General features: G+C 44.9%; 1 protein-coding gene across 1 annotated transcript in view; it reads left to right on the forward strand.

Moving 5' to 3' along the window:
* Positions 1-726: 726 nt before the first annotated feature.
* Positions 727-23,673, forward strand: part of WNT2 (Wnt family member 2) — a 67,850-nt gene continuing 44,903 nt past the window's right edge. Inside the window, exons 1-3 of the mRNA XM_079785444.1 lie at positions 727-1,054; positions 3,059-3,285; positions 9,195-9,472. Of these exons, the coding sequence (XP_079641570.1) occupies positions 972-1,054; positions 3,059-3,285; positions 9,195-9,472 (588 nt within the window). The 5' untranslated portion in view covers positions 727-971. The remainder of the gene's footprint in view (positions 1,055-3,058; positions 3,286-9,194; positions 9,473-23,673) is intronic.

Below are 23,673 nucleotides of genomic sequence, written 5' to 3' on the forward strand. Positions count from 1 at the left end.
GAGCGCCAGGGCGGCGGAGGCGCTGCCCGGGGGTCCTCGCTGCCCGGTCCCTCCCCCGGGACCTTGGCGCTCCCGCGGCGCCGGGCAGAGCTGGGCAGAGCCGGGTGTGCGGCGTCCACACCGCGTCTTCCCCGGACGGACGCTTGGGCCGAGGACGCTCAGGGAGGTCGGGAGGGTCACGGACCTTCGCGGGCCCCCTCCCTGCGCGCTCCGTATATAAGCCCAGCTCCAGCCATCCGGGCCGCACGCCTCCCTCTCCCTGAGGCCCGACCCCCCCCCTCCCCATCCCTGCCCGGCACAGACTCCACGTTTACAAGTGGAGGGAACATCGCCTCCGGTCCCTGCGCCCTGCGCACAGTTATCTCCGTGTCCCCTCCCTCGACTCCCCACGTCGCCCGCTCCGGGGCTTGGATCCGCCGGAGGGGCGCCTCGCCCACCCTGGCCACGCGCGCGGCGGGAGCCCTCGGAGGCTCTCTGGCTGGGAGCTTCCCGAAAGCTACCTGCCTCCGCGGGAGCCCGAGGCCGCACGGAGGTGCTCCTCCCGCCCCGCCCCAGCTCGCCCACAGACATCTCTGGCCATCACTGCCTCGTCTGTTGGATAAACCCCGCGCCCCTCCCCGCCGGCGCCAGCGCAGCGCCCCCTCCCGCGGCTTCGCCCGGGCGGGTGGGGAGCGAGCGGACTGGGCGCGGGAGGTGCGCAGAGCTCTGGGCCGCGGCGCTGGGCGCCTGGGGAATTGGGCTGTGGGCGAGGCGGCCGGCTTGGCCTTTATCGCTCCCCGGCTCGTCGTTGGAAACTTTATCAGCGAGTCTCGCCACTCAGTGGCCGCTGCGGACCGAGCGGGCGGGGGGCCGGGGCGCGGCGCGGCGCGGGCGGCGGGGACCAGGCGCTCCCGGGGCTGAGCGCCTCTGCTCGGGGCACGCATGGCGCCCGCACACGGAGTCTGACCTGATGCGGACGCAAGGGGGTTAATATGAACGGCCCTCTCGGTGGAATCTGGCTCTGGCTCCCTCTGCTCTTGACCTGGCTCAGGCCGGAGGTCAGCTCTTCATGGTGGTAAGTCCACGCAGACCGGCCCGGGAGGGAGGCGGGTTTTCCGTCTGGGAACGGGGACCGCGCTGGCCAGGGAAACCCTCTCCCCGCGGCGGTTCTCCGCGGGTTCCAGGCGCAACCCTGGCTGCTGCCCTCTCCCAGTGCCCTGATCCCCCCAGCCCCTGGCTTTTCCTCTGAAGACCATTCCAACTTTGACAACTAAAAAAAAAAAAAAGAAAGAAAGAAAGAAAAAAGAACCCACAACCCCCTCAAATGAGAGCTCTGATTCTGATATTTGGGTTATTTGGATCCAGCTGAACGACAGCAAAATCAGCCAATTTCTTATCCCATTAAGAGACCTGTGTGTGTGTGTGTGTGTGTGTGTGTGTGTGTGTGTGTGTGTTGACTCTGAAAACTACAATTGCCCCCCCGCCACTCTCCCATACCCCCCAAAAAACTCTAGACAAACCTAGGGGCCATGCAGGCAGGCAGGGGCTGTGGAGCCCCGAGCGAGCGTGTGATTTTGCATTATTTCCCGTCCTTCCACATTCCTAGTGCTTCTCCCCATGGGTGGGAAGCACGCCGCGCTGCTGCCTCCAGGTAGAGACTACCGCCTCCCCAGAGCTCGGGGCTGGGGGTGGGGCGGGGCCCCCGGAGGAGCTGGGCTGCTGTCCTTTGTACGCTGATCGGCGACTTATTTATTTATTTTGCACAGCGAACAGAACAGGTCTTAGCCCCCTTACAAAGGGAGCTTTTCTACCCACCCAGAAACGCTTGTACATCTTCCTCCCTAATGATCTTGAAAGGAGGGAATGGAGAGCTCTTTGGCGTCCTTGCACCTAGAAGTTTCCCAGCAGATACTAAAATACTGATTCAGAAAGACCTGTTCCCTGGGGGAATCTAATGTGAGGAGTCTGGGCCAGAGGAAGAGGGCAGGGAGCTCTCCAAAGGAGCATGGCAGAGCACTGATGGGAAGAGGGGTTCAAGTCCTCCTTCGGCCACTTTGGATGGGAAGGCGTTTAGCCTTGACATTGCTGACACGGGATCAAAGGTTGATTTATCAGAATGACCATTTTTTCAATAAGATGATACTTCTGTTTCCATGGTTAAGCATTATTTATTGCCCAGTCTTTTTGTCACTTTGTCTCTCGGCTGTCACTTAAATATGCTTTTTTTGGAAATCACAGCCATAACGATTTTATGATCATATAAAGTAATGAAAATGCAAGAAAAGACATTCTCCTTGTTTGATGGCTTCAAAAGACACCTATGGCAGCTTTGGTTATATAAAAGGTACCTTTTCTAAACATTTCACAACTAATAGAGAACATCTGGGCAGAGATGATGATGTAATTTTTTTTGTTAAAGTTTCTTTTCAAAAGTACTTTATGGAGCTATAATACTGTTTGATTCTTCCAAACATTTAGTGTCCTTAATAACAATAGAAAGAACTATTTCCAAAGGTTCTCTATAAAGGCCAAGAAGAGCTAGAAAATGGAAATATTTAAAGGATCCGAAAGAACGGCATGTCTGTGAGGAGAGTGTAACATCAGATACCAGCAGGTGTCGATTAGACAGATACAGACAGTTTCTTAACATACTTAAACATTCGGGTCAAATGAATGCGAGCGAGAAGCTTTAAAGGTCGGCTTCCCCCCAAAGCCAAGTCCAGACACATTTCATCATTGAGATCAGAGCCTTCTTGGGAACAGTCTTTGAAGGCTCTTCCCAAAGGATGCTGCCCCTCCCTGCTCACGCTGTTCCCTGACCGCCCAGAGCGTCATCTGCTGGCCCTGGATTCACGTCCAAGACAGCATCGCTCCACTTTGGGGTGGCTTCCACCAGGTTTCTTCTCATGCCTGCTGTGCTGCTTCTCCGTGGAACTAAAATTAAATAACCTTTGCTTTCCAGTCTCCCTGAAAGGATAAGGAACTCATATTTGAAACAGCGCTTTGAACGCAGTCTCCCAGGAAACGTGGCTTCGGGCCTCAGTGTCAGTGTGCTCACCTCTGTGCTGGCCCTTCCCAGGTACATGAGAGCCACAGGCGGCGCCTCCAGGGTGATGTGTGACAACGTGCCGGGCCTGGTGAGCCGCCAGCGGCAGCTGTGCCACCGACACCCGGACGTGATGCGTGCCATCGGCCTGGGCGTGGCAGAGTGGACAACCGAGTGCCAGCACCAGTTCCGCCAGCACCGCTGGAACTGCAACACCCTGGACAGGGACCACAGCCTCTTCGGCAGGGTCCTGCTCCGAAGTAAGTCTCCAGCCCCCGGGCCCCTCCTCGGGCGCTCCCCTCACACACTCCCCCCTTTATTTGGTCTTCGAAGCCCCTGCTCATCTTTTCCTGGCATTTTATTCAGTCAGAAGCTTGTCCTGTTGGGGGGCGTTGCCCCTGTTTTACAGATGAGGACGTAAGAAATCAAGGAACTTGCCTAAAGTTGTGTGGGAGGCTGGCCATAGATTAGAATGTAGACCCCAGGCTGACGTCTTATAACTCTTGGCTCTATCTGTTGCTGGAGGAATTAGTGCACCAGATTTCTCAGACACGAGTGAGCGTGAGGTTCTTGGGGTACCACTGAAATAAGACTTTTCAGAAGCCCGCCTGGGAGAATGAGATGTAGAAAAAGACTTGGTTTGCATGGAGTTTCATCCCTCGGGTTTCAATGTCCCGTGTCCCTAGCCCAGCCCTGAGAGAGGGGCAGCTGGGGGTCCAGAACTCCGTTGCATGCTGCAGCTGGGCCCAGCTCAGCGTTCAGGCTGATTAAAGCCCATCAGTCCATTGTGTGGGTCCCACGTGGCCATGGGCCGCGTGGGCACAGGGGAGCACAGCCCTGCAGCAGGAGAGCCGGGAGCCCGGGTCCGGAAGAGCCAAGAGAGTGAAAACCAAGAGAGCTTGCTCCTTTGTTCAGAAGTTTAAACATTCAGGGTTCCAGCCCTTGCAGTGGCCACACCTATTCTGGCCACTAATTTGTTCCCAGGTGTGACTGACAGACAGGTGGGCACCTTCCCACGTCACTGGGACCGTCCTGGGCATGCGGCTGTTGTCCAGTCAGTCGGGAACAGACTTGGAAAGTGTTAAATTAGCAAAGCTGTACAAATGGCATGCCTGTATTATCTAGTCTTCCCTTTACTCCTTTCCTGTTAATAACCAGATTATTGCCACAGTATCATCTCGCCCCTTCCTGTTCCTCCAGGTTCAGACTTTGTCTCTGGGAGAAAGGAGGCAGCAGCCACAGAGCCTTCTTGACTTTTTTACTTGCACCTTCCAGAGGATTTGAGCAGAAGATGAGGATGGAGTGCTCAAATCTTTTATTGGCCATAGATGGCTATTATTACAATAACGCGTAAATGTTGTTAAAAAGCAGAGACAAATCTCTGCTCACCACCTTTGACCTCCCATTCAGCTATTCAGCTTTGGGTCACCCTATATCTAAATTACACTTTTTCCCCCCAGTAGACTGTAAATTCTCTAAGGTTGGACTAGCCTGCCTTCTCTGCATCTCACTTGATGCTCTGTGTGTTGCAGACACCATTCATTCATTGAATGGTTGAGTGAATGAGTGGATGAACTTGTAGTGAACACCTATTATTTCCCAGGTACACTTGAGGCAGAAGGGTATTTATGGAGGGTTAGGAGTGTGAACCATGAATACATAGTTGGGTTGTTTTTGTTTTGTGTGTATGTGTGTGTTTTTTCACTTAGGAGCATTGAACATCATATAATTGTCCGGCGTGTATGGTTCAGTGGTTGAGTATCCACCTATGAACCAGAAGATCAAGGTTCGATTCCTGGCTAGGGCACATGCCCGGGTTGCAGGCTTGATCCTCAATGTTGGGTGTGCATGAGGCAGCTGATCAATGATTCTCTCTCATCAATGATGTTTCTATCTCTCATTCCCTCTCCCTACCTCTCTGAAATCAATTAAAAAAATTTTTAAAAACCCACAACATTATATAATTGCATAAAAAACGTTTTAAAGTCCTGAATGTGGAAAGTAGCTCAGGAGTTGGTATAAAGAGAAAATTAACTGAAAATCACATTTTATTTTTTTAAGAATTTGTTCCTTAACCTGGTGTTATAAGCATTTTCCAAGAAATAGCACAGTCCATTTGCTACTGGGAAATCTGACTGAAAACACAAAAGTTTTGTGTGAACCCCAGAAACAGGAAACTTTACACTTGTTTTTGCCCACCCCACCCCCCATCCCTAAGAAAATCATCCAGGCTGTACACTTGGTAATGCTTAACAGAGGGTGTTTCTATCTTGTAATCATCACAGCCCCGGGGTTTTATGAGGCCAAATGCATAACTGAATGTCTCTAAAATCCCCCCAGGGCGTAGTGCACTCACTCTCAGTGTATCCCTCAAGTAAATTTATGGCCATATTCTGCAATTTTATTCTCTAGCTTAAGAACTATATTCTTCTGCATTCCTTTTGGAGTTTTGATATGACATTGCACATTTTTGAAAGGCTAATAGTAAATTTCAGCAACATGGAATTTTCAGACTTCACCTAGATTAGCTCGCCAGTGAATCAATTAAAGTGCCGGAACTTGTCAAAGAAAGTTTGCAAATATTTAGCACAAGATACCTTCGGACAAATTATGTAAGGCTCTCGGTGTTTAAGATACATCAGGGTTTTTCCTTTTCAAAGTGCTCACAACCATTTCCCAATTATTTCAAATTAAATGTCCTTCTCATTTATAAAATGATCACCTCTAAATTCTGTCTATGAAAATCCATTAAGATGTCTCTATATTGAAGAAAATCTTTAGGTCACAAATCAAAGGACCTAATTTTGAGCACTAATCCTCAAGGCCTGCCAAAGCTGGGAGTTCATTCATAAAATACTTTAACTTAATCTTGACAGTGTTTGTTTCTTCAGAGCTGTGGAGTGCTGAGAAGGAAGAGGTTGGAACTAGTTTGACTTAGTCTAAGGCCTCAAGTAAATAAGAGATTCTAACTTGTGTTTCCTTCAGAGTTCTTTCAGATGAAGCTTGAATGCTTTGCCAAAGTACTCAAAACTTAAAACACTCAAGCTACACAATTTCTTTCCATTCTTCATAGAAGGCCAGATTTCTTCCTGGACATTTATGTAAACTCCTGTGACTGTCAGTGATGATTTTGCGTTGATTCTGGGAGGGCTGAATTTGGCCTAAGGTAGTTTATCCTGGAAATCATCATGAAATTCCAGTAAAGCCTTCCAAAAATTTTTATAATTAATTGCTTGGAGGGAAATGCACATCTTAGAATTGTGAAGAACTTCCTTTGGAAACCTAAATGTGTCCTTATAGATGACTAGGAAGGCAAAGGGCGATGCCATTTATAGGAAGAACATAAAGGTTACTAACACATCCCAGGGTCATAGAGAAATGGAGAACATTTGCCTCTTTTGCTTTAGCCAGCTTAGAGTTAGACACCCATTTTTAGTAACATTTGCATTTCACTCACTCAACAAACTATCGCCAGTCACAGGCTGAGAAACTTACACCCATATATCCCTGCAAGAATATACCTCTAGAGTTCTTGGATGAACCTTAAAAAGGTCATTAGGTCTCATCCTTGTAAATGCAAAAAATAAAAATAAAAATTTTTTTAAAGCCAGCATTTTAAAAGAGTTGAACCCATAACTTTCCAACAAGCCCAGCGTCTAGTGTTCTGCTCTACCAGGTAACAATCCCTGACTGCAAACAAAAACTATGCCTGTGCACTTAGTATGGACATTGTTTGACTTATCTCAACCCAGAAATTAGAGAAACGAATAGTAACACATCAGGAAGTCTAAATATCACTATTTAGATTTGGATTTTATTTCATATTATGATGGCTTTAAAAAGAATCCGTTTTTCTAAGAAGAGCCCCAAGGTCAAAATTTGTTTTGTTAGAAAGCCAACTCTTGAAATGTGCTACTATTTCACACATAGCATTTTAGTGATTCATCTAAGACACTTAACTGAAAACATCTTAAGGCCACATCTAACACGATACCAAAACATCTGGAGGTAAAATGAAAAACCAGTCCCTGTGCTACATTTTTAGTTAAATAAATAAACATCTCTCTATTTAGTGATGTGCTTGAATAATAAGTGACAAATATTGTGAAAGGTATTTTTGCTTTAGAAATTATTTCCGAAAGGCAGCAGATTTTAAGTGATTTCTTTCTTTCAGCCAACAGGTCGATGCAATTGTACCTTAAGCCAGGATGAATGCTTTGCCTAGACAATTTATTCCTCTACTACTTTCAAAATACTGTCTGGCCACCGGCATTCTATCATTGACATCGTCCATATTTTCCTCCTAAAAGACCACCTCATAAAATTTCTCTCCGTTCTCAGTAAAAAAATAAGGCTAGTGCTAAGTACCTTAAGCACTTGGGAATTTCCCCTCCATGTGATATCTCTAAATGTGGACACTGAACTCCAATCCAAAACCAGGCTTTAGCAGCTCAGTGGTTTTGGCATAACTAATGCAAGGTATTTTCCTAAACTGTAAAATGGGTATAATAAAAATCTCATTTATCTGAGAGCCACAACCTGGGATTAAACCACATTAGCCTCAGTTAGTCACCATCTTTTATAAAACAACTCAATTCCACTTAGAAAATCGGTAATCCTTATAACCTGGGACTCTGAAACAGCCCTCATGACCATCGCATTTTCCTCTTGAGACCACCACCTGCTACCTATAGCAAATATTCATATAATTGACTTTACCTAACCACAGAGCATGACTGGTTTCTTTTTATGATGGCTAGAGGTTTGGGGGCAGATATTTTTGGAGGGCTGAGGTAAGTGCCATTTAATATGGTGTAGATATGTTTTCCTGATTTTTAATAATGAGACTAGCAGAGTAAAGATTGCAAAGGGCATTATATAATGTATATAGTAAATTTTAGCGCTGAATGACAGACAGAACCAAGCAGGGCTCTGATGCGGAAAGGTGGTTTGTTCTCCCAGCTGTGTGGTTCAAAAAGTCACACTCGTCTTGACATACTGAATCGCCAAATGGCTCTGTTTTCTGCCTTGCATTGGCAGGAGGCTGTTCAGCCTGGATGTTGATTGTTAATATATTTGCTGCAGCAACCATTAATAAAAAGGCGTGCTAATAACAATGAAATACAGCTCCGCTTGAAAAATGAGGTGTACACAGACCCTAAAGAGCCTTATATCTGTCACTGTACCACAACACTGTGTTATGAGTTACTACAGATTATTAAAATAATTTAATGTAGTTATTGCTCTGAAATATGTACCTTTCAGCCTGCAAGTGAAAGTAGGCTGTGTGCTAATAAAGAACAATTCTAAGAAATCACCCCAAAGGGTTCTTGCCCAGGTCTAATTATAGGCGGTAAATTTGTTTCCTTCCAGAAAAACCGAAGGAAAGCTTTGCACTGTCTTTTCCCCATACCAGCGATTAGTGCAGGTGTTCCAGAAGAAAGTAAGTTCACCGTCATAGTTAGACGTAGTATGTAACTGGGATATTGCATATTGCCTTCAACAATCTCCCAATTACTGGTCAAAGTCGATGCCTCGCCAGCGCGCTCCAGTGTTAGCGCTGGGGGCTGGTCACGGCCTTGAATTCTCTCCCCACCTCAGCCCCTAGATTCTTTTTTTTTTTTTAATTCGGAATTTCAGTCTGAAATATCAAATGTATACAAGTGCCCTCAGAAATGCCTAGAGGCTTGGCAGTTGTGGGTTTTTTCCAAGGTTTTATTCATGTAGTATCATGGAATAGCCCAGATCTATTATGTAATGAAAGAACTGTACAGTTCGGACTGTATGTACAGATGAAAAAACAAAAATGCTACTCTCCTCTCGTCTAGAACGCGGAGGGCTCTGGGTTAAGCAAGCACGTGTGTGAGGCTGACGCGAAGTCGGCAGCTGGGCAAGGCAGGCTTTCGCCGTCCTTCCTTTTCTGCTCTGTTTACCTTCAGGACAGTGGCCAGACAGGCGTCTAAATGAACAGCCGCTTATATTCGATGGTGATGATTCCTTTTAAAGAGCGAGCCTTGGCTCTAGAAAAGAATCCTTCAAGACGACCAGTCCCTTTCTGCCTAGTGTTGCAGTGTGTCCGAGGCAGAGCAAGGACGAACCAGCCCTCATCTGAAAGTCATTCAGGACTAGCACCTCCAGGCCACTTTTAAGAAACGCATTTTTGTTTCAGGTAGTCGGGAATCTGCCTTTGTTTACGCCATCTCCTCAGCTGGAGTTGTATTTGCCATCACCAGGGCCTGTAGCCAAGGAGAGTTAAAATCCTGTTCCTGCGATCCAAAGAAGAAGGGAAGTGCCAAGGACAGCAAGGGCACCTTCGACTGGGGCGGCTGCAGTGATAACATTGACTATGGGATCAAGTTTGCCCGAGCGTTCGTGGATGCCAAGGAACGGAAGGGCAAGGACGCCAGAGCCCTGATGAACCTGCACAACAACAGAGCCGGCAGGAAGGTAGGGCTGCGCGCTGCTCGCTGTGTAGGCGGCATGGCCTTACCGTCACTTAAGCTGAGCTGACCTTACACGTTCCTAGAGATGAGAAAATGCCACATAGCCATGCATAGCCATGCATCCCCACGGTCCCCCAGCCCCAAGCTGTTTGTTCTAAAGAGCACCACAGACTGGCCCTGACCAGTGTGGCTCAGTGGTTAGAGCATCAGCCTGTGCACCGAAGGGTCTCGGGTTCAATTCCCAGTCAAGGGCACATACCTGGGTTATAGGTTTAATCCCTGGGCAACCAATCGATGTCTCTCTCTCTCTCTCTCTCTCTCTCTCTCTCTCTCTCTCTCTCTTCACCCTCTCCCTCCCTCCCTTTTTTACTGGCTCTAAAAAGCAATGGAAAAAATATTCTCGGGTGAAGGTGAACAAAAACAAAAACAAAAGAATACCACAGACTGGGTTGGAATACCTCGCCCGCGCTCCACCTTTCTTCCCTCAGCTGAGCTGAAGGAGCCCACCCATTGCTTTTGGCATTGTGTAGAGTCAAGTGTTTTATGGTCCCCCTGGAGACTGTCATTCTAGACAGGAGGTAGAATCTGTGGGTCAGGCCAGCTAGTGCTTCATCCCACATACCAATGGGACCTGGGATGCTTGCAGTTAAAGGATATCAAGACCCAGAACATCTTCTCTCAAACATGTCAGGAAAGCAACTCACCAGGAAAGCAACTTGACTGGCTTCTTTTGGAGTCAGGGATGCTCTTTTTAGAACCAGACGTACCTTGGGATTTCTGCTACTGGAGAAGTAGACTGAGGGAGGACATGGCCCCAAAGGGGTACTCTATCCCTTATCTTCTATCCTTACTCACCTCCTGGGCTATGAACTCACTGGTCAGTATTGACTCTACCTCCCATTTATTAGATGAGGAAACAGGCCCTCAGGTGCTCAAGGTCACACGGAGAATCAGTTGAAAACTCAAGACTGGAACTCAGCTTTCCACTGCTAGACCAGGGGTTTTGTGGCCTAGGACAGTGGTCGGCAAACTCATTAGCCAACAGAGCCAAATATCAACAGTACAACGATTGAAATTTCTTTTGAGAGCCAAATTTTTTAACCTTAAACTTCTTCTAATGCCACTTCTTCAAAATAGACTCACCCAGGCCGTGGTATTTTGTGGAAGAGCCACACTCAAGGGGCCAAAGAGCCGCCTGTGGCTCGCGAGTCGCGGTTTGCCGACCACTGGCCTAGGATGAAGCCATTAAAAGGACAGTGTTCGGATCCATCGCTAAGCCACGTCTTTCGGCATGGTGGCATCACCAGAATAACTAGAGAACCAGCATGCTGCCCATTGTGCCTTTGGTAAGAAGCACCCACTGGCTGGGGTAATGACATATTTAACCGATTAACCAAGGCATAAGATACGTAAAGTGTGGGAAGCACACTAATCTTGTATGTAGCTCGGAAATTTATTTTCATATATTTATAATACTTATTTTCACACAGATACAGCCACACTTGTGTGATTAGATAAGATATACATTTCCGGCATACATTTGCAGCCTCTTCCCAGGAATCAGCCACAATTGACTTTCCCATTGTCCTGTTTCCATTTTTTGCCATTGTGAATAAAGCTCGTGTCATTCTAATTGCATGAAAAACAGTTAGGGTCATCTGAGAATAATCGGGATTGCCAGTGAGAAGAGATAAACATAATTTGTCATTTGTCAACATAAAATTAAAATGTGCTTGATATTAATATATAAAGAAAGATCAGCATACAATTGAAAGGTCTGGGGGGGTGGTCTTTAACATAAAAAAAGAATTGGAAAAAAAAAAAGCGGATCTGTTTGGATGAAAACTCTCTTATTAAGCTCACAGAGAGACCAAATGTCATTTAACAGGAGTTGAAAGGAAAGAACTCTTGCTTAGTACAAGGAATAAGATGAGTGTGACCTGAACTGTTTACAAATAGTACCTTTCTTGAACTTTAAAAGTCAACATTCCTTATGTTCATGAATTTATTAATTTATAGTGACTACTGCCAAAAAATATAGGCTATGGTTGTGCAATCCTACGACTGTTGGTAATGACTGTTTGTGCAATAGTTTGGATAGAGGACAATGTACAGTGACTTTGTTTTGACATTGATGCCGCCTGCATAACTTATAACGGGTGGTGTCTTTGATAGGAGTGTGCTGCTTAATTACTGAAGCAGGAAATAACGTTAGATCTCTTAGATTACAGATAAAGGTCACACACTGTATCCAAGAGCATGTTGACTCGTCAAAACAAATATTAATTATGCTAAATAGTTCATTAGCTATCAAATGCTCCAGGTCTTTAGGACAGCAGATCTTAGCTATTATCTTGTAGGCCCTGAATAAACATGACTTGTAATGTAAATCACATGATTCCTCACTGTGCAGAGGTGAACAGCTGTCAGGCCTCAGATATTCTCCTGCCTACTCTGCAAAACTGAGGAGGCTACTTTTGATTGGAATAAAAGTGCACACGCTGACTTTTTAAAATGTGGCTTTAATTAATGGTGGGTGGGCAGACTTTTTCAAGGAGATGCATGATGTCAGTGAGTATGAACTTTAACGAGAGTGAATGTATTGAGATAAACATGCGTCTCTAATTCTCTCCTTGCCGTCGTTAGACCCCCACTCCCGACTCCCCCTTCGTGCAGGCAGAAGGTCTGTGGAATCAAAATGAGAACAGGCTGGGCCTGGGCTGAAGGCAGGCCTCCCGAGTTAAATCTCCAGCGGGCCTGGTCTAGCACACCCCAGCCACCCAGGGCTGACCGCAACATTAGTTCCGTTTTATTTCTTCTTTGTGCTTTTCTGTATTTCCCCAATTGTCTAATATGAATATCTTATACTTTTTAACATTGTGGGGGGACCAATACATTTTATTTAAAACACATCTATTCTAAGATGATTCTGTTTAGCCAGTGCTATAAGTCGTAATTCAACACTGCCATTCACAAAAGACCTTAATTTCCCCCTAATATTTGAGCAGTTTAATTCGCTTATTATAACAGCTGGTTAGAGCACCCTCATGTGTCTTTGTATGGTAATATCATTTTGGATCTGCGGTGCGACTGTATCATTTTACTCACCACTCCAGCAGAATTTGTGATGATGTTTCTTTCCTTCATGTTTACTTGAAACTCATCCTTGATGGAGCCTTGTTTTCTACCTCCAGAGAGTCCTAGAAAGATAAATTTACCTTGTTCAATACAAACTTTCTATCCAGAAAGACACCCCACAGCTGCTCTCAGTGGCTCTCTTTAGGGGTAGAGAAGCCGTGCGAGGAAAGCCTCTGAGTTACATTTTAGGATAAGGTGAGGCGAATTACAAGCACAAGTTACTTGGCCGATAGTCACCATTTGTTCCCTTCCGGGGGTTGAAAATGGCTTTAAAATTAGTCTACTCTTTCCCTAATATGAAATAATCACAACTTCTTTTACCTTTCAAGAGAGAATGTATATCAAAATCATGTATCCAGCAAAATCCTGCCCTTTAATCACTGGACATTTCTATAATAAGGTTAAGAGGGACTCCATAAAAAATACTTTCCCTAAAAGGTATCTCTTCCTATGGTAAAGACAGAACATGGGATTTGAAATGAGACCCACATTAGTCTTAGCCATGGAATACCAGTGGCTTTGCTCCCTGAATTTCAGGTTCTATCATGTGTAAAAGTGTATTATATGGTGCTCCAGGAAGACAAGCATAAAGCCAATAGCGGAGATCCTGGCACGTAGTAGGTGCTCAATAAAAGTTCATTCTTTTCCCTTGCGTGAAGTTATCTGTAATGTAGGTAATAGAGATAGGCACAAACTCAATTTGAACTGTTACTTAGTTCAGATTGAACTATTCAGTCTGATCACTACAGGTATCCATAGACTCATCTTTGCTTTAGTTTAACATACTAATAAAAAAAACAGGCACATAGGTCCTGGCTGGGTAGCTCAGTTGGTTAGAGCATTGTCCCGATATACCAAGGTTGGGGGTTAGATCCAGTCAGGGCACATATAAGAACCAACCAATGAATGCATAAATAAGTGGAACAAATCTTTGTTTCTCGCCCCCTCCTTTCCCTTCTCTCTAAAACCAATCAATAAATAAGCAAATAAATAAATAAATAATCCAGGCAAATATTATTTGCAACTGTGCAAAACACTGTCAAATGTTTTATAATTTTATCTTTCAAAAACCCAAGTGGGAATTTGAAAAAACAGTATTAGTATTCCTATTTTTCAAATGAGAAACTGGGTCTTAGAGAGATGAAGGGACTGACCAGGGTCACACAATCATGAAGTGCTGGGCTTGGTGGGTTCAAGTCCAGTTGTGTTCACCCATGTTTTCATCTACCTTTCCATGTTGTCTCTGTTGAGAATTTCTGAGAAACACACACACACACACACACACACACACACACACACACACACATATACACACACACACACACACACACACACACACACACGGTATTTTTGTATTTTAAACAAAGGAGCAGTAGCAGCAGCCACCGTCCTTGGAATTATTTTTCCCCTTTGTGTGTGTCTTTATTTTACAAGTTTTCTAAAATAAATATGTATCTTTTTTTTAAACAACAGGGGAAATGTTTTAAATGTAGAAATGTAACGGCTAATGATTGTGAACAGCTCAGCGCCAATTAGCCTTTTCCAGTGGATTCACAAAATTTCCACTAACGACACTGCCCGTTTCAGAACACCGTTCCTCGGAGCTGCTGGGCTGAACTTGTTTCAACAGATAATTTATTACTGAGTTACTTTGGGAAAAGCTATTCGGGGCGCTAAGTTATATGTGGAAAAGAATAAGAGGAAGAAGCCCCTGACCATAAGAAACTAAACTTTAGTCAAGGAGACCCGTGAAATACAACTGGGAGGCAAGCAACACGCTAGGTGTGGAATAGGAAAATCAGCCGAAGGGCCAGGGAGCTGGGGAGAGAAAGGCTGTGTCACAAAACCGGGTGTTCGAGTTGGAGATAAAGACTTCCCATGGGGAGACAGGGAGGGTGCTTTCCAGGATGGGGGGACGACCAGACCAAGAAACACGCTGGGACGGAAAGGACATCAGAGCGGAGGGTGACGAGGGCTCCAGGGTGGATGGAGCTCATGACTGAGAAGTGCTAGGAGCTGAGGCTGCAGACTCGAGTCTGGAGAGCCTCGAACGAGGTCCCCGTGAAGCACTCGGCAGGTGTTGAGCATTGCAGGAGAAATTAATGCTTAGGTTTCATGCTTATGCATTGCTAACTTTTCTAGAGTCCACTTTAAAACAGTGACAGGTTCCAGAGTTCAAATCTTCTGTGATATGTTTGAATGACTTAAAAATAGACTTACTAGAAAAACTATGAGAAATGTCTACCTCCCTGAATTTTATTTTCAGCCATAAAATAAACATAGGACTGATGTGGATAGTAAGCTTCCCAACGTTTATTAATAAAATATTGGCATAGGGCGCCCTGGCTGGTTTGGCTCAGTGGATAGAGCATCGGCCTGTGGCCTGAAGGGTCCCGGGTTCAATTCTGATCAAGGGCACATACGTCGGCTGCAGGATGGATCCTGGCCCAGGTCAGGGCACCTGCAGAAGGTAACCAATTGGTGTGTCCCTCTCACATCAATGTTTCTCTCTCTCTGTCCCTCCCCCTCCCTTCAATTGACTCTAAAAAAAAAACAATGGAAAAATATCCTCAGGTGAGGTTTAATAATAACAACAAAATTAACATATGGCAACTGTGTTGATATTTATATTTTTAATATAATGTTCACATTATTATTGGCTACTTGGGGTTCTTAGCTATTTACATCATCTTGTACTATGGAGGCTGGGGTTCTGGAATGAGAACCCTAGTTCTAATAGTTGAGCATGACCTTGGACAGGTTACCTAACAAGAATTGCTATCAAAAATAAAATATATACACACATGCACCAAGTTTTGAGCAAGCCTAAGAGGTAGGTAGGATTATTAACTGCATTTTGCAAATGAAGAGACTAAGGTCTATAATAGGGTGGCCAGAATTAGCAAACAAACGGAATTTATTTGCTATCAGAAATTCAAGCTTACCTTGACATCCTGTATTTTATATGGAAGAAGTTCAGAGGGTGAAGGCATCCAGAGTTTCTATTTCATGCCCCACCCAACCCTGCACCACTCAAGATTAGCGCTGTGGAGCACTGGGGCGCCCAGACAAAGCAGATACTTCTAAGTTCTCTCTGCAGGAAATGCCTCCAAAGTAAACAGGAATGGATATCGTCCAAGATGTAAACACGACCTTATAGGCAAGTAAACTTAGGGCCTAATAAAGACTTCCAAGAATAGGTCCTGTGATGCCATTTAATATACATAACAAATAATGCATCTGAACCAAGAGAACTGGGCAGGATTCAAAAGAAATCACTCTTAAAAAGGAATTACCAATCGAGAAGAAAAGGATAACATTGAACTGAATACAGAGCCAGATTGCTTTAACCTCCTATTCATCTTAACCCTCCCTTCAACAGCATTCAACATCTTTATGAGGCACAACCTTCACTTAGTTTAATGTGTTTTCTGATTAGTCTCCTTAGTTCATAAAATTGAATGCCTTTTGAGAAATGAGATCAGCTCTACCAGCCTCACTGCTGTCTTGTTGGACTCAGAAGTAGTATGTGCTTGATGCTGTAGATCTTTTTATAGCATATGAATTAAAAACTACCCAGGCTTAAAGTCCCAAAGCAGAGAATAACTTAACAAAGTGCTTACAGTTCCATGTAAAGTTCTATTACTCATAGAAAAATGTTTTTTAGACTGGCCTCATTAGTCATTGAGAATTATCGTGCCCCCCCCTCACAAATGTATACACACATTAACAGCTGGTAGCTCCGTTTTGAAAATGAAATGAATTTTTAAATAAACACTGCCTTTTTAATTATTCAAAGTGTGTGTATACATTTTGGGGAGAAAGCCTATATATGGTTAGTCAAGAGCAATGTTCTTGAATTCCACAAATAAAAATTCCACACCTTACATTTCCTAGCTAAGCCCACCCACAGTCACTGTTTTCAAAGAATGACAGTGCTCAAGAAATCACAATGTCTTATTTAAGTTAATAAGTTATTGCATAAGACAATTAACTGCACAGTCCAGTAATAAATATTCCTTGTTTTCCTAGTTTCAAAGCATACATATTTGAAAGATATAAGTTGTTCTGATTTTCAGTAACTCAGAGGCATTGACCTGTCAAAAGGGTTTAACTGTTTATAAATGTACTAGAGGCCTGGTGCACAGATTCCTGCACCGGTGGGTTCCCTCGGCCTGGCCTGCAGGGATCGGGCTGAAACCAGCTCTCTGACATCCACCAAGGGGTCCCGGATTGTGAGAGGGCACAGGCCAGTCCGAGGGACCCCACTGGTGCACAATCGGGGCTGGGGAGGGACCGCAGGAGGGCTCCAGGGTGTGTCCGGCCCATCTTGCCCAGTCCCAATCTGCCTGACCCCAGCAGCAAGCTAACTTACAGGTCAGAGCATCTTCCCCCTGGTGGTCAGTGTGCATCATAGTGACTGGTCGAACATTTGAATGAATGGTCGGACACTTAGCATATTAGGCTTTTATTATATAGGATTTGGGTTTAGGCCAGCATCTGAAAATTAAATAATGTTTTAATGTTTGTTTCCCTCAGGAAAATTGATATAGGTGCAGAAGTATGTTAGTTGCTTTATGGCATACACCCAAATAAAAAGTGAAGTACTAACACTCCTTTGAATGCTCAAGTTAACTAAATAAGTTAGTTAAAACATAGCATCTAAGAACCTAAAAGAAATTCTAGGTAGGATTTCTAAGGCAAGGTCATTTGTTAAGTTGGGATACCTTTCAAACAGGTGGACTGCCCTTTTTCTGACAGGAAGAGAATCTATAGGACACAATATAGGGGTTTTTCAACTTAGCCAAATGCAGGAACTTACAACAAAAACATCTTCATGGAAGAAGTCTTACAAAGACACCCTGGTGTTGCTGGGATTAGTCTTCAGAAAAGCTGAATTAAGAAACCCAAATTTCATTCTCCTTTGGAGAAGTTTGTCTTTATAATTGGCAAAACAATTCTTGTTTTTAAATTTAATAAATCTTTATTGTTCAGATTATTACAATTGTTCCTCTTTTTCCCCCATAGCGCCCCTCCACCCGGTTCCCACCCCACCCTCTGTCCTTACCCCCCCCCCACTGTCCTCATCCATAGGTGTACAATTTTTGTCCAGTCTCTTCCCTCACCCCCCACGCCCCTTTCCCTCTGAGAATTGTCAGTCCACTCCCTTTCTATGCCCCTGATTCTATTATATTCACCAGTTTATTCTGTGCATCAGATTTTTTTATTCACTTGATTTTTAGATTCACTTGTTGATAGACATGTATTTGTTGTTCATAATTTTTATCTTTACCTCTTTCTTCTTCCTCTTCTTAAAGAATACCTTTCAGCATTTCATATAATAATGGTTTGGTGGTGATGAACTCCTTTAGCTTTTTCTTATCTGTGAAGCTCTTTATCTGCCCTTCAATTCTGAATGATAGCTTTGCTGGGTAGAGTAATCTTGGTTGTAGGTTCTTGCTATTCATCACTTTGAATATTTCTTGCCACTCCCATCTGGCCTGCATAGTTTCTGTTGAGAAATCAGCTGACAGTCGTATGGGTGCTCCCTTGTAGGTAACTAACTGTTTTTCTCTTGCTGCTTTTAATATTCTCTGTCTTTTGCTCTTGGCATTTTAATTATGATGTGTTTTGATGTGGTCCTCTTTGGATTCCTTTTGTTTGGGGTTCTCTGTGCTTCCTGGACTTGTAAGTCTATTTCTTTTACCAGGTGGGGGAAGTTTTCAGTCATTATTTCTTCAAATAGGTTTTTAGTATCTTGCTCTCTCTCTTCTTCTGGCACCCCCATAATTCTGATGTTGGTATGCGTGAAGTTGTCCCAGAGGCTCCTTACACTATCTTCAACTTTTTGGATTCTTTTTGCTTTTTGCTTTTCTGGTTGAGTGTTTTTTGCTTCTTTGTATTTCAAATCTTTGACTTGATTCTTGAGATCCTCTAGTCTGCTGTTAGATCTCTGTATAATATTTTATTTCAGTAAGTGTATGCTTAATTTCTAGTTGGTCCTTTTTCATATCCTCGAGGGTCTTGCTAAATTTATCGGCTTTTTCTAGAAAATTCTTGAAAAACCTTATAACTGTGGTTTTGAACTCTATATCCAGTCATTTGCTTTCCTCCACTTCTTTCATTTGTGATCTGTTTCTTTGTCTCTGCATTTTGGCTGTTTCCCTGTGTTTATAGAGTAGCTTTGTGTGCTAGGTGTCCTATAGGGCCCAGTGGCTCAGCCTCCCCAGCTACCTGAGGTGGACACTCTTGGTGCACCCCTTTGTGGGCTGTGTGCACAGTCTTGGTGTAGTTAATCCTTGATTGTTGTTGGTATCACTGGGAGGAATTGACCTCCAGGCCAATTGGCTGTGAGGATCAGCTGTGTCTACGCTGGGAGAACTTCTGTGCTGGAGACACCCTTATGAGAGAAGTCTTGCAAAAGCCTCTGTGCTCAGCTTGGATGGGGAGTCTCAGGGCGGAGCAGACAGCATTTGTTTCCTATCAGCCCTGCCCTAACAGGCCCCTGTTGTCTCAGTGTCCCGTGATAATCACTGCAAGCACCTCTGAGAGAAAGCCGCCCTCGAGTTCTGCCTGCTGCCAGACAGTCCAGTTTCTCCCCGAATGAGTCTGGGTCCCCAGAGTCTCACCCAGAACTGGAGTTCAGTGCAGTTGGGAGCTTTTGTCTCCTTCCCGCTTGAGAAAGCCAGCCACGTACTCAGTTGCCCGCCCTCTCTGCGCGCGCGCCTCGGTACCTTTGCCTTCCGCAGTTCCTCCGAGTCTCAGTGTGCTTTTCTCTTTCCTGACAGTCCAGTTTCACCCCATATGAGTCTGGGTCTCCAGAGTCTCGCCCGGAACTGGAGTTCAGCACAGTTGGGAGCTTCTGTCTCCCTCCCGCTTGAGAAAGCCAGCCACGCACTCAGTTGCCAGTCCTCTCCGCACGCGCGTCTCAGTAACTCTGCCTCCTGCAGCTACTCTGAGTCTCAGTGTGCTTTTCTCTTTCCTTGTAGTTGTAGAATTTCCACTCAGCCAGCCTTCCTGTGGTTCTGGATGATGTCCGTTTTGTCTTTTAGTTGTAGTTTTGAAATTGTTGTGCGAGGCAGCAGTTTAGGTGTTTACCTATGCCGCCATCTTGGTTTCTCCCAAAACAATTCTTTGTAATTAGATATGCAAACACTAATTTTAAATACTTTTATAGACTCCACTGAACCTAGAGACCATAAACTCCAAGGGGCTGGCCAACGCCCATTTTAAAAACACTGGTAGAGTGATTTAAGGTGTCAGCTTGTTGTCTGGCAGGCATGGGTTACATTCTGCCTTAGCCACACTGGCTGCGAGACCCTAGAGCAAGGTCCTCAGCTTGTAGGTGTCTGAATAACCTCATCTGTGAAATGGGATGAAAATAATATATACCTTCCATGCTTGTGGGGATTGAGCATGGTTTGACATGGTAGAAGCTTAATGATGTTATGTCTCCTTATTATGCTCTGACAGTAAACTGGGGCAGATCAATATAAAATAGGATGTTCTAGCCTGAACAATGCATGCATTTCCTTATTCCACTGCTTCTGTTTTTAAATTCAGACGTCTCTGTGGTATATAATATTTATAAGTTTCTTAAATTCTAAGAGTAGAGAATAGCCTCTGTAGACCTGAAGGCTTAAAATGCTAAAAACTAAAGATTTAAGGCCCATCAAAACTTTGCCAAGATTTTAGCACTGAAGCAATTAGGAGCTTATTGAAAATTTTTATTGAGAAAAGTTAGATGGTAAGCTAAGAATGATTCCTATGAGGCTAAACACCAAGAGTCCTTAGCAGTCAAATTTTTGTCTTAAAAAGTAGTCATGTCAAATGAGCAAGGATGTATTGACAGGATGCCACAGAGTAAACATTAGATGGGGTTAAGCAAATGATGTAGGGAGAAGGGTTGATGAAGAATTGAGCTGGCCACAATGGTGATATAAAAAGCCTGAGGGCTGTGAGGATATGAAGAGAGGAGCAAAAGGGAAGGCTGGAAATGGCACCTTGACTGCAGCCTACTTTAAGAATTAAAGAAAAGGAAATAGAACAAGAGATCCTTTAGAAAAGATTCAAGACAAAATAGAAAATAGGACCTGTGTTGTGCATGGACTGTGGCCTAAGTTTCCAGAAAATGTTCTCAGCATCACTCATTGGAGAGAAACAGCAAGTCACTGTACCGGATTCTTTCCTGTGTTATTTTTTTTATTTTTATTTTTTGCAAATCAGGTGCAAATTTATTATAGTTGTATTGCCCTTTACGTTGTTAGGGTAAATAGACAAAGTGAAGAATTCAATGTTTATATAAATTATTTTTAAATACTTCAATAAGTAGCAGGAAAACTGCTAACTACTACTAGATAGAAACTTACATATATATAAATAGTATTTACTATCAATAAAACTGTGGGGAAAATTAATTAAGGTAACAAACCGTTTTCTTGAATATTTCCTCCGTAACTGAGTGTGGTCAGTTTCTCACATAAAATCAGTATGTTTCCAAAGGATGCTTGTTTTGTGTTGTTCTAAGCAGTTAAGAAAAATTCTGAAACTGTTCAGTGCAGTGATGCAGCCCTGCCTTAGACATCCAACAAACAGCTGAAATGGGAAGCTTCGGTGTGGTGCCTGCAGGAGGCCCAAGCAGCCAATGAAAGCAGCAAGCAGGTGCATTTATTTGGGGGTGAGGGTAAAAGCAAACTGGTTTTACTGGTGAATGAATTTCCCCGACAAGTTAGTTTTTTGAAAAATGTCAGCTTGATACCCCGCATAGATGTATCTTGCTTTTGCATTCCCTTTAGTCCAATATTAACCCATTGAATATGACATGCAAGGCCTTCAGTATTGTTCTCCCATCATTTCCAAACCTTCAGGAAGTTACTGTCTAAGTCATGGCTTGGTCTCAGAGGAACTGGTGAAGGATTTCTGTCCATATGAGGGCTGAGACAGGAAAGGGAAAGGCCAGGTCAAGAACCTCAGGGCCAGTCCCCCTGAAAGGAATGGTAACCGAAGTCCAGAGGTTCAATATCAGAACAGAGGCTTAGGCAGAAACCAACATGCAGGAAAGATCTTCCACAGTCACTCAAATCAACTGACTGCAACCTGGCAGTCAGCGTGGTGACAGAAGTGCCAGCCGGAACACACACTCACTGCTTGCTTCCATTTGAAGATGATTTCTCTAAATCAGGGGATATTTCGTGAAATGATAATCTGATGTGTTTGCGCTGTCCGGGCCAGTATAACTCCAGTTGAAATTGCTTCAAGTGTTCCGTCTTTGTCCGTGAACTCATTCTTCGATTTCGCAAGACAAAGAACTCGGACCCGAACCAGAAATTTTGGCATCGGATGATTTTCTAGATTTGTACAACTTGTATGGTTCCATATAGCGCCCCAGCTAGCTGAGTATTGAGCAGTACTCCATCCTGTTACTATCAGGGCTTCCTTTTCCACTATCCCTTTTTGCTCATTGCTGCATCCTTGAAAGACAGAAGGAAAGGCATGCGGTGGGTCAGCAAGGGTGGACAGCTGGTCAGTCCTCTGGCCTGGAACTACATAACGCTCAGCAGTGCTTTGGCAGAGAAAAACACGCTGTCTCCTAGGCATTTGTTTCAGTTATTCCTCGGGACCATGACTGGTACTTCCCATGAATCTTCACAATCCTCCAGTTCAGGATTACTGATGTCTGGGGTTCCTGTCAAACCCCTCCTGTAAGTGTCTTAGCATGAAATGCATCCAGTACAGAAAGCAGTGGGAGAGTATTGTCTTCCAGCCCAAGCCTATCCGAAGGACTGGAGATGGACTGGGCAGAGATGCCAGCAAATAAAAGCGGATCGGCAGGCATGGGACTCCATCTGGACCTGTTAAAGAGAAGTGTCCATCACACCTGGAGTTCCTAAACTTTGATCTATCGGATGCCCTAACGGATCAGGGTTTGAGCACTCTCCCCCGAGACCTGTGATCATGGAAGCATGGAACAGAGTGCAGAATCTCTGAAGGAAGGTCTTTCCTATGTTCTTTATTTCTTTTGTGAAAATAATACTTGCATGAACAAAAGTAACAAATTGAGCCATGCAGAAGTGTATCATAAAATGGACCATTTCGTCTCCTCAGAATCCTGGTCTCCTTCCAGAACATTTCATAGTGTAAGCGGTCTCAAGGCTGTGGACAGGACATATACTATTACACCTCTTCCAACCCCAAACCTCATTAAAGACATAGTAATGGAATAAAAAAAAATGGTTGAAGTCAACAGTAAAGAGAATGGCCAAAGCATTGAGGGAGCTCAACAAATTTCAGGAGAGTGGAAAGCAAATGAAGACATTGTAACTGATAAAGAGGGATGGAGAAGCCACAGCAGACGGGAAAAAGAAAAAGCAGGTAGAGCAATAGCCAACGTGGGAACAAAGATGCCCTGAGAAAATTTTATATACAAACTAGAGGCCCAGTGCATGATTGAATCATGCACGTGTAGGGTCCCCTACACGCTTTCGCTTTTCGCGGTGGAGCTGGGTGCCTGTCTGCTCCGGCACCAGGCCTTTCAGAAGCCTCCGGCTGGTGCACCAGCGGACAGGCACCCAGCTCCCATGCTTTTGATGGTCCGAGGCCGCTGAGGGGGGCTACCCTGCAGTTGAGAGGCGCAGGGGGCGGGACTCCCGCCCCCTGCGCCTCTCAACGGCCACTGAGGGGGGCTGCCGCGGACACCTGGCTACCCTGCCGTTGAGAGGCGCAGCTGGGTGTCCGCGGCAGGCCCGCTCAGCGGCCGCGGATCTGGCCGTTGAGAGGCACAGGGGGCGGGAGTCCCGCCCCCTGCACCTCTCAACAGCAGGGTAGCCCCCCTCAGTGGCAGCGGATCTGTGCCTCTCAATGGCCGGATAGGCCACCCCAAGTCCCGCCCCCCAGCCTCCCACCGCCCAATCGTGGGCGTAGCGGAGTGATGGTAATTTACATGTTACTCTATTATTAGATAGGATGAGCTCTGGAGAGAAGCATAGGCCTGAACATTGGGCTTAACTGAAAAACCCGTACATGGAATCCTGAATCCCATGCCCTCCTCTCCACCCTCGAGCAGAATCC

Source organism: Cnephaeus nilssonii, assembly GCF_951640355.1.
Source record: "Cnephaeus nilssonii genome assembly, chromosome: 12".
Taxonomy (NCBI): Eukaryota; Metazoa; Chordata; class Mammalia; order Chiroptera; family Vespertilionidae; genus Cnephaeus; species Cnephaeus nilssonii.